General features: G+C 42.0%; 1 protein-coding gene across 4 annotated transcripts in view; it reads right to left on the reverse strand.

Moving 5' to 3' along the window:
• Positions 1–425: 425 nt before the first annotated feature.
• The window catches only part of cbfb (core-binding factor subunit beta), a 31,326-nt gene continuing 17,552 nt past the window's right edge, over positions 426–14,199 (reverse strand). For 2 of the 4 annotated variants that reach the window (XM_029696313.1, XM_029696311.1), the window contains exons 5-7: positions 7,161–7,277; positions 6,817–6,912; positions 426–3,605 (exon numbers count right to left, since the gene is read on the reverse strand). In XM_029696313.1, coding sequence (XP_029552173.1) covers positions 3,534–3,605; positions 6,817–6,912; positions 7,161–7,277 — 285 coding nt within the window. In that variant the 3' untranslated portion in view covers positions 426–3,533. Of the gene's footprint in view, positions 3,606–6,307; positions 6,356–6,816; positions 6,913–7,160; positions 7,278–14,199 lie in introns of all 4 variants that reach the window. The other 2 variants (XM_029696315.1, XM_029696314.1) reach the window with 2 other exon arrangements.

Consider the following 14,199-nt stretch of genomic DNA (forward strand, 5'->3'; position numbering starts at 1 on the left):
ATTAATATTCAGATACAGTATAAAACTAAACTATTTGACTTAAATCCTTATTATGCTGACTTCAATGAGCATACCTATTCATAGTGCACTGGTATCATGTTTGCTGGAAGTTCATGGTTGTAAGGTTGCCTGTTATGAGTGTCTGACTCATGTGATGAGTTCTGTTTACCATCTCACGTGTTTACAAACTTCAGAGTCTTGTGACTGAACAATGCCATACTTGAAAGATTATCTGAGTTCAAATTCAGAGCACACATAGACCTGGCTAGACCTGAGACTAGCAACTTGTTGACCATAGTAATTATTCATAGGACAAAATAACCTCAAAGAGATGCAGACAGCCTTTAAATTATTGACAGTCATAAAGTCAGTAATAAATGAGTGTTTCTGGCAATGGTGATTCTTAAAAAATGCACAAGACCTAGTAAAAGGTTTGTTACAAGTTTATTATGAAACACGTCAAATTCAACACTTCAGATTTAAATTTCCCCTTAACAAAACAAGCTAAACAAGCTAAACCATAAAACAGAAAGAAAGAAAACTAAATTCTTCAGTAAAATCTTAAAAGGTAGGCCATTAAACACAGAAATACACAGTTCTTCATAGCATAACCTGAACACAACAACGGTCAACCTGTATCAATAACTTAAAACAAATAAGAAAATAAACAATTTATTTTAAAAAAATGTGAGCAAACTAGGAAATAGTCTCTGGTGTGTAACTTGCCTTAATGCCAGCATTAAGTGAAGGGTGAAGCTCAGACAGGGTTACAGCTAACTGAGACTCTGGGGAGTAGGCCTACACATGAAGGGAAAGATGAATTATATTGGAAATCCAGGCTGGGATTTGTCATAACTGCAGTGTTTTTTGGACATTCCTGACCTCATGCAAACATATCGTACTATCTAACCAACATTTCAATGAAATAAAGGTTCAGAAAATCGTGAAGTAATAAATACCCAATATTTCTATTTGTTTTTGGTTGTAGCTGGAGGTAGGCCAGTTAGTTTCTGAGTGTCCAATACATTTTGTAATTCTATTCAAGAGCACTGACACTTTGATCGGGTACCCTGTACACTGGAGTAGTTATCAAACAAACCATTGGAAATAGAGCTCTCAGAAAATGGTGAAATACTGTACACATTGCATAAACATCACTGTGGAAGGTAGCACAAACCTGTTAGTTCCTGCTACCTACATTGGTATGCTAACTTGAGGTGACACACCGTGCTTCTACACCTGCATTGCTTGCTGTTTGGGGTTTTAGGCTGGGTTTCTGTACAGCACTTTGAGATATCAGCTGATGTAAGAAGGGCTTTATAAATAAATTTGATTTGATACACTAAAGCAACAGGCAAAGACCATACACAATGTTTTAATGAGCTAGAAATGCAAAAGAACTGCATCATTAGTGGGATGTGAAACTTTATGCAAGTATGTGATATGAAAGTATTTAGGATAAAAACCTAAGAACATAATCCAAGGAAATACAATCACATGCAGCATGAAATTAGAACTTGATACCCTAGCAAAGTGTGACAAACTCCTGCCTCTCCCACTGTCCACCTAAACCCCATTATTTCTGACCTGCACATCCACATCTTACAACTTGCTGTCTACCGTTCATCCCTTTACAAAACATTGGCTACTTCCTCCACCTTTCCTCTTTATTCAAATTAAAGCAAATTAACTTTGAATAAAATACTGAGCTGATGCATTACAAATGATTGGTGGAAAACCATATTACATTACTAGTACATTACTGCTGCTAGACTTGACCTTGGCTTTCTCCTTTCATTTCAAATATTGAGCCTCAGACTGTACAATCCATCACTGTTCAAACTGAATAACATACACACCTGTATTTCTGTGATTTATCTTACTTATTTTATCTCCTCACTGACTCTTTACCTATTTCATCCCAATATTTCATGACTGGTTGAAACAGCGTTGGATTGCAACCCCTCTATCTCTTTTAAAGATTTTGCTCTCTCTTATCTTCAGTACAAACAACTTGGTAACACTTTATTTGGGTAGTCCCAAGTAGATGGTTCGTAGATGGTCCGTAGATGTTCAATAACTGTAAACAACATTTCAACTAACTATCCACTAACCCCAACCCTAGCCCAAACCTTAACCCTAACCCTTATTTTAAATTCTAAACCTAACCCTAACTTTAACCATAACTTTAGCAAGCAGTTGCTTATCATCAGATAGCTTGTTGAACGTATGACCATCTGTATATCACCTATACGCGACTATCCAAATAAAGTGTGACCGACAACTTTAAATGAATAAACCGTTATAACTATTCCGCTAGGGGAAGAGAAAGAAACACTGACAACAGCTAAATAATTGATCAATCTCAAGGATATTCAGATAACCTGAAACATACGAAACAAAACTGTTGGGTATGTTAGTGAGACAATGTTGCTGTGCCTTTGCATCATTTTCTGGGAGAAATTTACTGCTTAGACGTTATAAACCCTGATCTAGATGAAATGTGAAATAAAGAGAATAATAAAAATAAAAAACAATGCAGAGGAGAAAGACTATTTGCCTCAATTTACAGAGAGCAAGCTCAGCACTGACCTCATTGTGTGCTCTGTGCTGCTAGTCTCATGTTCAAAGACTGTTACACTAACATTAAAGAGGAGACAGGAAGACAGAAAGTGCCTCTTTGTAAAAGTAACTTTTCTAGAACACAACTTTATATATTCTACTAACATCCCATACGAAAGCAGAAAGACTGACAAATACAGTATGTATATAGAGAAAAGAAATACAAAAAGTAAACATCATGACTTTCAAACAAAACATGAATAAAATAATAACAAATACAATTTCATTAAAATAGTGCTACAATAGGATAAGAGATAGCTTTTAGGCAATCGTTTACAGTCCTTTATAAATACAAAATAAATAGGTGATTGAATGGTAACTATTTGTATTTGATGGTAGGCCTACTTCCAAACTACCTGATGGAAGTTGATACTCAATAAATAATCATCAAAACTTGAAAAACAAAAATTCATTTATGCTCAGTGCTCCTCAGGTGCTCCTTGAAAACAAACTTTCTGGGAAATAATAAGGGAGATGGAAACAGACATTTGGATTCATTAGAAATACAGTATATCAATTTAGAAAATAAGTTATTATTTAAGAACAAATATGTTGCATTTAATAATCACCCAGTCATTTCCTATTTATAAAGCATTGTAAATGAAAGTGCCTCCAAAATATTTTGCATAGGGGGACAAAATAAAACATAGATAGGCGCTCCATGCATACAGAAGGCGAAGTGGGGACTAAACTGAATGTATCACATAGTGCAAAACCCCGCAGAAGACAACGAGGTTTGGGTCGATCCCCTTAACCCACACTTTAAAACTAAAAGGAATCCCACCCCACCCCCAAATCCCCAGCAATGTGGACTTTGGTCTCTCCAGTTAACAGCTTGATGTCAGGGTGTGAGACTGGCATAGTATGATGGACAGATCACCCTGACCCCACTCCCTGTGTCTCGCTGGCCTCTAGCGCATCTTGTGATCATCAGCGTTGTTACCAATGTTGGTGCCAGGGCTGGGGTCCTGCTGTCGCCTGGGCTGTGTCGGAGGGGGGAGAAAGAGAGAACAGATTTGATACAGCCAAAAATACCATAATGAGTGTGTGTGTGTGTGTGTGTGTGTGTAATGTGTTGAAAGTGGCCTCAGATGGGGCACCAATGAGTGCAGTACATTCAGCAGAGGGCACCAGAGAGTTTCCAGCTGAGGCTAAGGGGGGGAGTCATCAACATTACACGCTTTAAAAATAAAAAATGACTTGTCTGCCTGTCACAGATACATATGTTTATGCGTCTACTTCTAAATCTCTCCCAACATAGATATATGTAAGACAGACAGACAGGCAGACGGACAGAGGGAGAAAGCAGACGCTGGTACAAGTCTCTGAGCTGAAATGGCATGTAGTCGTCATCCAAATGACTCACCATAATAGCTTCTTTTAAACCTGGTCTGGTTCAGTCTACTACTCTAATCCTAAATGAGACACTGACGCTCATCCATTCTTCCTCTTCAGAATCATAAATGTAAATAGTGTCTTCAAAACAATTAATGATATATATTATATCGTAGTTATTTATTACTGCAATATTGTGAATTTATGAAGATTTTATGAACTGGCCGATCACAGTGTTACTAGGTTGTTGGAGAGTGATTTTGAAAACAACACCAACACACACACATGCACGCACGCACATGCATACACATGTGCGCTGCTCCCTTAGTTAAAAAATGAAGGAAAATAAATATTTGAAGTGTCCTTGAGTTAAAGGAAAGAACGTCTATATAAAGGTTCCCCCTTTCAGCCAAAACACACCAGTTACAGTTGGGTAATGGTTGATGAAAAAAGGCTTTCTCATACCACACACAATGTAATGTGAACTGGACCAACCTCCAAAACCAACCAACAAAAAATCAGGAAGGGTCACACTTTTTTACAATGATCTGAAACATGGACTCAACACATAATAATATACTGTATAAAGTGAAACTACAGACAAAGGAATATTATTTTGATGATACACATTACAGTAAGCCTCAACCCTGAGTGGAGTGCTCCCGTAATTACTGGGGAGGGAGTGTATTCATCCTCTAATTCCACCTGCAGAATGGGGCTCCGGGCTGATAAAACATGTACTATTTATTCTTCATCCATCTCATCTTCATCAATCATCTAGATGGCCATCACTGTCCTGTCCTGTATCGCTCCTACACACATGAGCACACATGCACGCACACACACAGACACCAAGAAAAACACAAAACCTGAACAAAGAACATGAACAAAACACGCAAAGGCCACACAACATGGGAATTACCCATATATGCTTTACTTAGACACACATACTCAAAGCTGACACTGACAACCTTGCTAGAGAAGAGCTGTGATTTTGGAACTAAATGACAGCTTTCTAAACCCTTTAGAGGCCTCCTAGCTCCCACTTTATGGCATACTGTCATTGTGCTGCTGGCCTTTATTGAGTTATGGTGGACTGAGTATAGGATCACAAGTTCAGACCACAGAAATGTAATGGTTGAATGTCCTCTAGGCGCCCACATCACATAAAAACAGGGTCCTGTGCTGTCCAAATGCAAATATTATCTTTTATCTAAAATAAACCCAACAATATCAGCTTCCTCCCTCCTTGAGAGGACACCAGAGCAGGGGGATTCAACAATTAGAGAATTTGCTAAATGCTACAGTCCAATCAGAAAATTCTGAATCAGAGCAGTTCAGGAGACGACTTTCTGCTATTTCAACATAACTTGGATGGAAAAAAACATGTGAAGAAAATGATTATGGGGTTTCATTTTTCCACCACAGTCCGTATTTGAGAATGAAAGGCATGGAAAGGGTTTAGTTGGAAGATGTGTCATACATTGACTACATGCACACCTTCCACACAATCCTGTTTGAGACTATCTCCTCCAGGCTCCATGTCACACACGTACATTTTCCTTTTTCTTTGACCAATAATACCTCCATGGCTTATTGATTTTCAGAAGAAAGGAGTCCATTCTTCCTGAGGGAGCTTGAGGGTATGTTACTGAGGGAGGAAATACTAGACGTGAACATGAAAGCCCTCCTTCAGATGCTCCCTCCCTCCCTCTCTCCCTCTCTCTCCCTCTCTTCAGAATCATGTGCTGCCAAGCTGTGGCAGATATGTCCCAGCAGGCCTTGCAGCGGACTCCTCCGGCAGCAGGGTGAGGGTGGGTGGTGTGTGTGTGTGTGTGTGTGTGTGTGTGTGTGTGAGGAGGTCTGTTCTCCATTAGGCAGTGGGGGGAGAGTGTGTGTGGGGGGTCTGTCTTCCAGATTATACCCTGGTAGGATTTCCTGGCCTGCACACATCATACTATCAGAAAATCAGAAAATGCATTTAAAAAATCCAGAAACCATATTCATATGACTGACCATGACATTTTGGGGAATGAGAGAGAAGGAACCCACATTATCACTAAGCATTCATTACACAGTGTGTTAACTCAACAAATACTGTTGACATGTAACTTTCTTTCTCTCTCTCTTCACTCACTCATTCACTCTCTCTATTTCTTCACATGCAGGCACTAAAACAGGCAGACTCAGATACTTCAAATTGTTCACATACATGCACATGCTCTCGTGTTGATTCACAAACACACAGACACCTCACTACGCACACAAAAACACACACATCCAACACACACACACCACACACAGGGTTTAGTGCATGACAGAGTGATATTGAAAAGCAAAGAAGACAGACCCTAGTCCTTGAATGCCATCAGTCCCAGATTTTTGATGCCACAGGGTCCTAAAAAAACACAATTTGGTTTTCATCTTAGGGGGGTGCATTTAGGATCAATCTGAGAAGAAATGAATACGTTTCTTTCTGTTCTTATTATGAATAGACTCTTCATGCACTAAACCTACTGTAGATACCATAACAAATACTTTTGAATAAAATACACACACACACACACACACACACACACACACACACACACACACGATAAACACACAATAAGTTCAAGATTTGTGTTAGAGAGTTGAATATCTAAAACAAACCGGGTTATTCACACAACTGCCTTAGGGGAAATTGGCAAGGGTTCTCATGGTAACAATCTCTCTACATATAGCACACAGGGGACACAAACAATCACATCCTTCCAACATCACCATTTTTCCTTAGCACTAATCATGTGACCACGGGGACATTCAGAATCTGTCAAACCACTAGCCCACCCCATCCCCAGTCTGTCCAGTCTCTCTCACCTCCAGGTCCTCTCTGTGCGAGCGGTCCCTGTCCTCAAAGTCCCGGGTCCTCCTACGTGCATCCTCAAAGGCTGCCTGCGCCAGGGCATCCTCATGCTGAACACACACAGAGGGAGAGAGACACAGTTTGTTTGGACCAGTGAGTGGTTGTTTTGGTTGTATATGTAGGGGCAGGGGCATAACATGTTCAGTTTAGTTCTAGTTAAGCAATTTAAAAGTAGTCCCTCTAGAGGTGTACTGTATGTAAATGTGTATATATTGTAGCTAATTATTATATCTATTTGTATGTATTGTATTGGTGGTGCTTGGGGACCAGGGGTGTGATGAATGATGTGCTACAGTACCTGTGCTCTCTCCTCATCAAACTCCAGACATCCCATCCCATCCAGGCGCAGCATGTCTATCCAGCCCTTCCAGATCACACACACTCCATTCAGGATCATAGGGGCCTTCAGGTACACCTGCAGACAGACCACACAGACACAACAACGCTCTGGCTCAAACATCTAGGAAAACATATACTGCCAAATGAATGCACAGATCTGGGTCCATTTTTCAACACAGTCGTTGAAGCTCACTTTCAACCACTCAGATAAAAGTAGTACGTTTTTCTCAAATAACAAAATAGAGGAAAGGGTCACTCAGTTCACTAGAGACACTTCTGTCTCTGTCCTCTCCCATTCCGTCTAAGACTTAGGGGAGGGGTAAGAGGGATGGGAGGGGTGCTGATTGGAATAAAAGAGAAAACCTCACTTGCGTCAGAGTGGCTTGTACAATAGGGGGTTTGAATTGTAAAACACATGCAACCCATTCTGAGCAAACAGAAAGAAAGGCCCATTGAAGATCCTCTCGAATCTAAACAAGGAAATGGTTCTCTAGTCCCACGTACAGGCATACATACACTAACATTCCACTTTTTCTCTCTTCCTGTCTCACCTCGGACCCAGCCAAGGCCCAGCCTAGCTCACTGAGATGTTTTCTTCCTGCCATGTTGCTGTTTATTTATCAAGGCTGCTGTAGGATGGAGAGAGACAGAGGGACAGCAAACCAAGGCTCTCCTATGAGAGATCAGTAAATCCTGACTTTATTTATACAAATTAGTGTGTGTATATACATTAATGCCCTATCGCTAAGTATGTTTATATCCATATGAGACATGAGAGAAAGAGAGAGAAAGAGAGCGAGAAAGAGAGAGAGAGACAGACAGACAGACAGACAGACAGACACAGAGAGAGAGAGGGGGGAGAGAGCATGTACAGGACTCCATGGCAGTGTGAGACAGAGAAAAGGGTATAGTATATGGTTGTCTGTTTGGCTCAGGGCCATAGAAATAGCACATCCCTGAGGCTTTGGAATTCAGTTCCAGACAAAAGCGTGCAGTCTGTCAGTCTGTGGGTGATGTTTATTTCTGTAGCTGGGAGTATAGGGAAGGAGGAAGAGAGAGGGGACGGGGCTTTGGCTATAAACACGTATACCCTCTTTCAGACACATACACACACGTAAACCTAATCACTCTGAAACCCAAACACCAATCCTAGCCATAAACACACACACTTACAAACATACTGTCTGAGAGGCCAAATACTGTCTGCACAATGAACAACTTATTGATTTCACAGAACAGCCCAGTTCCCAGTTGTCAGGTGAGTCAGCACCTAGAACCATATCCTCTCTCCCCTTTCATTCTTCCAACTCTCTGTCATCACACCACTCTGACATCTATCCCGACTCTCTGTCATCACACCACTCTGACATCTATCACGACTCTCTGTCATCACACCACTCTGACATCTATCCCGACTCTCTGTCATCACACCACTCTGACATCTATCCCGACTCTCTGTCATCACACCACTCTGACATCTATCCCGACTCTCTGTCATCCCACCACTCTGACATCTATCCCGACTCTCTGTCATCCCACCACTCTGACATCTATCCCGACTCTCTGTCATCACACCACTCTGACATCTATCCCGACTCTCTGTCATCACACCACTCTGACATCTATCCCGACTCTCTGTCATCACACCACTCTGACATCTATCCCGACTCTCTGTCATCACACCACTCTGACATCTATCCCGACTCTCTGTCATCACACCACTCTGACATCTATCCCGACTCTCTGTCATCACACCACTCTGACATCTATCCCGACTCTCTGTCATCACACCACTCTGACATCTATCCCGACTCTCCAACCAAACACTACGTCTTCCTCCCTGGCAACTAACTCTCCTCCCTCATCTCTCTCTCCACACCCCACACCTCAGGTTCTTTACTAGGGTTCTATTGCAAGAAGTATTCACATTTCCACTTTCCACCAGGGACAAAGAGAAAACTAAGCCCATTCCAACTGCCTCTGAAAGCACTGAATCAATCGATTTACACAGGTTTAAATTTACCAAAGCAAATATTCTATCTTTTCACTATCAACTGAATAGATCTAGTAGACAAGCTGCACCTAATACGCACTACACTACACTGCACTACACTGCACTGCACTACACTACACTGCACTGCACTACACTGCACTGCACTACACTACACTAAACTACACTAAACTTCACCACACTATAACACAGTGTTTGACAAAGACATATAGGCTACATGCATTAATGTGAACTAATGTGAAATCTGCACCACAGCACAGGCACATGGTTATGCATGAGATGAAATGCAAGGACTTAAATATGCACCATAAGTGGTTCTGAGAATCCATATACCATGGGGCAGTGAGTTTAAAATAAACAGATGAATGTCTGGTTACATATATTTTTATCATTTTGGATCTCTCCACCTTTTTTGTCCCCCACCGGCCAACTTAAACAGAGCTTCCCCCCACCAATACAGGCCTTTTAGCCATCAATAACACGTTTAAACAGTCTGTCTCAGGTCCTTCCAGAAGGAACATTCAGAACTCCATCAGGCTAAACACACAGTTTATATTGGGGGGATCCCAACAATGCAGACATGAGAAAAGCAGCTATACTCAAATCCTACCCCTCTTTCCCCCAGGTTAATTTGAGGTGATATATACTGTATACATACAGACATATATTCTCTATACACCGGAGCAGCTCAACCCATCCGCCCTCACAACTAACAGGGCACTGGGTTTAACAGGAAGGCTTAGTGATATCAGAGAAAATCTGTTATAGCTATATGTATAAATATATGATTTGTTATTTGATGTGTGTGAACGGAACTCTCCAACCCTGACCTACTGTCTCACACTAACCCTATTGGGTTTTATGTGGAGCCAGACCATGCAACTTCGAGAAAGGAGAGTGAGGAGTGGGGCAGATTGAGTCTGGTTGAAGGGAGGTGGGGATGCAGTGGTTTATGGCCTGTTGAGTGGTCACTGGTGTCCTGGAGAGATAATTGAGTTTGACTGCAGGGAGTGAAACACAGGGAGGGGGGCGGGGTCCAGAGGTACATAGGGGTTTATTGGTTGGGTAAGGTTATAGTTCATCTACTGTACCTTCTTATCATAGAGATAATGGCCATAGACTTAAAGGGGGAGGATGGAGACACGGGAAAGATAAATAAAAATAGCTACAATACAGAGTAAGATAGACACAGGCAGTGTGGTGCAACACGTTTGGTGGAAGGCTGCTTGCTGCCTGCTGCTGCTCAGAGAGAGGGGTAGAAGCCTGTAGGGTGGGACTGGTTTAAGGGATAACACACAGAGGATCAGTGTGTTTGTGAAGATGGGTGGGGGAGTGTGGGTGGAGGAGTGTGTGTGTGTTTGTGTGAGTGTGTGGGTGTGTGTGTTTGAGTTCCTGAAAGAAAGAGGGCGAGAGAGAGAGGGTGGGGGTTAATACTGGGATTCAATTCATGGGAAGCTTTTGATTCCTACAGCCAAAACAATCCTGATCTTCTCTTTGAGACACTATTTGCTCATAAATGCCCTAGGGGACCAGGCCCTCATTTAGATGCATCTGCTCCTCTCAGTCTCTGTCTTTGAAAAATGCTTTGAATACGTGCAGTGAAGTGAATAAAATGCTTTGAATAAGTGCTCCATATATTCCCCTCCAGCGCAGCTCACAGGTGTATTTTCCCTTGGCTCGGGACGTTATGTACAGTATGTGTTTATAGTCAAGACTACCCAGACTCTGTCATAATAAAGTTACACAAGACCACTACAAACAAGAAGCACAAATGAATGTGCTCATGAACAAATAACATGGGTAGATTTTCGACACAAAGGCATATATGAGTAACAAGCTGAGACACACAGAGAATAAGACAAAGCTGAGACAGAGAGGTCTGAACATGTTGGTCCCTGGGTCCTTATACGTGCACACAGAGGAGTAGTGAGAGACATGGTAGATATGCAGACTTAGTGAGATACATTAAGTCACACTCGAGGCAGTATGTCTGAGAAGAGAGAGAGTGGTGGGGCTGACTAACCAAAGCACGCCAGAGCAACCATAACGGGGCCTTCATAATAGAGAATATAACAATGCACTTTCACACTTAAGACACCATGACTCTGTTAAGGCTAGATGCTGTATAGGCTATATGTTCTTCGCCAATCAACCACACCCACAGTATAAAGAGCAGGAAGTAGAAGACAGACATGTGCCACCCAGTGTGACATCCTGTTTCCCACGAGGCAGTTCCCTACAGAGCAGAGCAGAGGAGACAGACTCGAGGCAGATGTCATATCCTCAGGCAATGTGGAAGTGATCAATTATCAATTCATCCTATTACACACACCCTGGAGAGTGGGGAGTTTCCCTCATCTGCAGTATCTATCTCAGAGACATTAAGGATGTGTGTGTGCGTGTGTGTGGATGTGTTTAACTACACTTGTGGGGACCAGAAGTCCCCACAAGAATAGTAAACGAACAGAAATTTGACCAACTGGGGACATTTTGTTAGTCCCCACAAGGTCAAACGCTATTTATAGGGGGTTTAGGGTTAAGGTTAGAATTGGCATTAGGGTTAGAATTAGGTTTAGGAGCTAAGGTTAGTTTTAAGGTTAAGGTTAGGGTTAGGGTTAGGGATAGGGATAGGTTTATGGTTAGGGACTGAATTGTGTGTCCCTACAAGGTTAGTTGTACAAGACCGTGTGTGTGTATGTACAGTGCATTCAGAAAGTATTCAGACCCCTTGACTTTTTACACATTTTGTTACGTTACAGCCTTATTCTAAAATTGATTAAATATTTTTTCCCTCATCAATCTACATACAATACCCCATAATGACAAAGTGAAAACAGATTTTCGGACATTTTTATAAAAAACAGAAATACCTTATTTACATAAGTATTTAGACCATTTGCTATGAGACTCGAAATTGCGCATGGTTCATGAGCAATCGGGAGAGAAGGGCCTTGGTCAGGGAGGTGACCAAGAACCCGATGGTCACTCTGACAGAGCTCCAGAGTTCCTCTGTGGAGATGGGAGAAACTTCCAGAATGACAACCATCTCTGCAGCACTCCACCAATTAGGCCTTTATGGTAGAGTGGCCAGACAGAAGCCACTCCTCAGTAAAAGGCACATGACAGCCTGCTTGGAGTTTTCCAAAAGGCACCTAAAGACTCTCAGACCATGAGAAACAACATTTTCTGGTCTGATGAAACCAAGATTGAACTATTTTGCCTGAATGCCAAGGGTCACGTGTGGAGGAAACCTGGCACCATCCCTACGGTGAAGCATGGTGGTGGAAGCATCGTGCTGTGAGGATGTTTTTCAGCGGTAGGGACTGGAAGACTAGTCAGGATCGAGGGAAAGATGAATGGAGCATAGTGCAGAGAGATCCTTGATGAAAACCTGCTCTAGAGCGCTCAGTTAACTCAGACTGTGGCGAAGGGTCACCTTCTAACAGGACAACGACCCTAAGCACACAGTCACTGTCAGAGCTAGGACCACAAGCATTTCACTACACCCGCAATAACATCTGCTAAATATATGTATGTGACCAATAACATTTTATTTCATTTGATTTGAAGCACACAGCCAAGACAACGCAGGACTGGCTTTGGGACAAGTCTCTGAATGTCCTTGAGTGGCCCAGTCAGAGCCCGGACTTGAACCCGATCGAACATCTCTGGAGAGACCTGAAAATAGCTGTGCAGCAACGCTCCCCATCCAACCTGACTGAGCTTGAGAGGATCTGCAGAGAAGAATGGGAGAAACTCCCCAAATACAGGTGTGCCAAGCTTGTAGCGTCATACCCAAGAAGACTCGAGGCTGTAATCGCTGCTTCAACAAAGCACTCAGTAAAGTGTCTGAATAGTTATGTAAATGTGATATTTCACCTAAATTTGCTAACATTTCTAAAAACCAGTTTTTGCTTTGTCATTATGGGGTATTGTGTGTAGATTGATGAGGGGAAAAATTACTTTATCTATTTTAGAATTTAACGTAACAAAATGTGAAAAATGTCAAGGGGTCTGAGCACTTTCCGAATGCACTGTATGTGTGTGTGTTTGTCTGCATGTGTTTGTGTGTTTGTGTGTTTGTGTGTGTGTTTGTGTGTGTGTGTGTGTGTATGTACATATATCTAGAAAAAAAGAGAAAAATATGTACATCCAAGTTATCAGGTGCAGGACAGAAGAACCTATCAAAGAAAAAAGGAATGTCTGCAACTCTGGTATGTTCTCATGCTGATTTAATCAGACGGACAATAAATATATACCCTTGCCCAAAGTGTAGACACTGTCAGACAAACATTGAGGGCAACACAGCTCCAGCTTTATAGCTGGGGAATGCTGTATTTTTATCTAGGAAACAAATGATCATGAATACATTTGAAAATGAAAACACAAACACACGCAGTGTTAGATGTGTATTCTGTTGGTTTTCTGTCAGATACATGGCCAGTCCCACATTGTTGCATTTCTTAAGAGGCTATTTCCTTACAACCTGGAACAGTGGCTGTATTTACGAGAAGGCCAAGCCTAGACCTTCTCATGCTGCACTGGGGCGAGGCGGGGGAGCCCAGACCCAGCAGCATCTCAATGCAGAACAAAAACTCCTCCAGTCGTTACACAAGCACTGCTGAAATGACTTCCACATCTGTAAGAAACTGCATGGCTTTTAAAAAGCACGGCTACATGGAGAGGAAAAATGTGAACGGGAGCGCAGAAACGGTCTAACCACAAACTTCCTCTGCAGAAATAAATGTCAACCCCCACATCCCCCATACCCCCGTGACTGACACACGATCATGTGTATGCAGACACACACGCATACACACATGCACGCAAGCATGCACACACACACACACACACACACACACACACACACACGCACACATAACATACCACAGAGGTACATTGTGAATAAAAGTGGCCAAGAAGTTGAATTGATGAAACACCCATGTCTAAACAGGGCAGTGATTGAGTGTGCTGACCTGGATCCAGT

The sequence above is a fragment of the Salmo trutta genome, chromosome 17 (assembly GCF_901001165.1).
Source record: "Salmo trutta chromosome 17, fSalTru1.1, whole genome shotgun sequence".
NCBI classification, from domain to species: Eukaryota; Metazoa; Chordata; class Actinopteri; order Salmoniformes; family Salmonidae; genus Salmo; species Salmo trutta.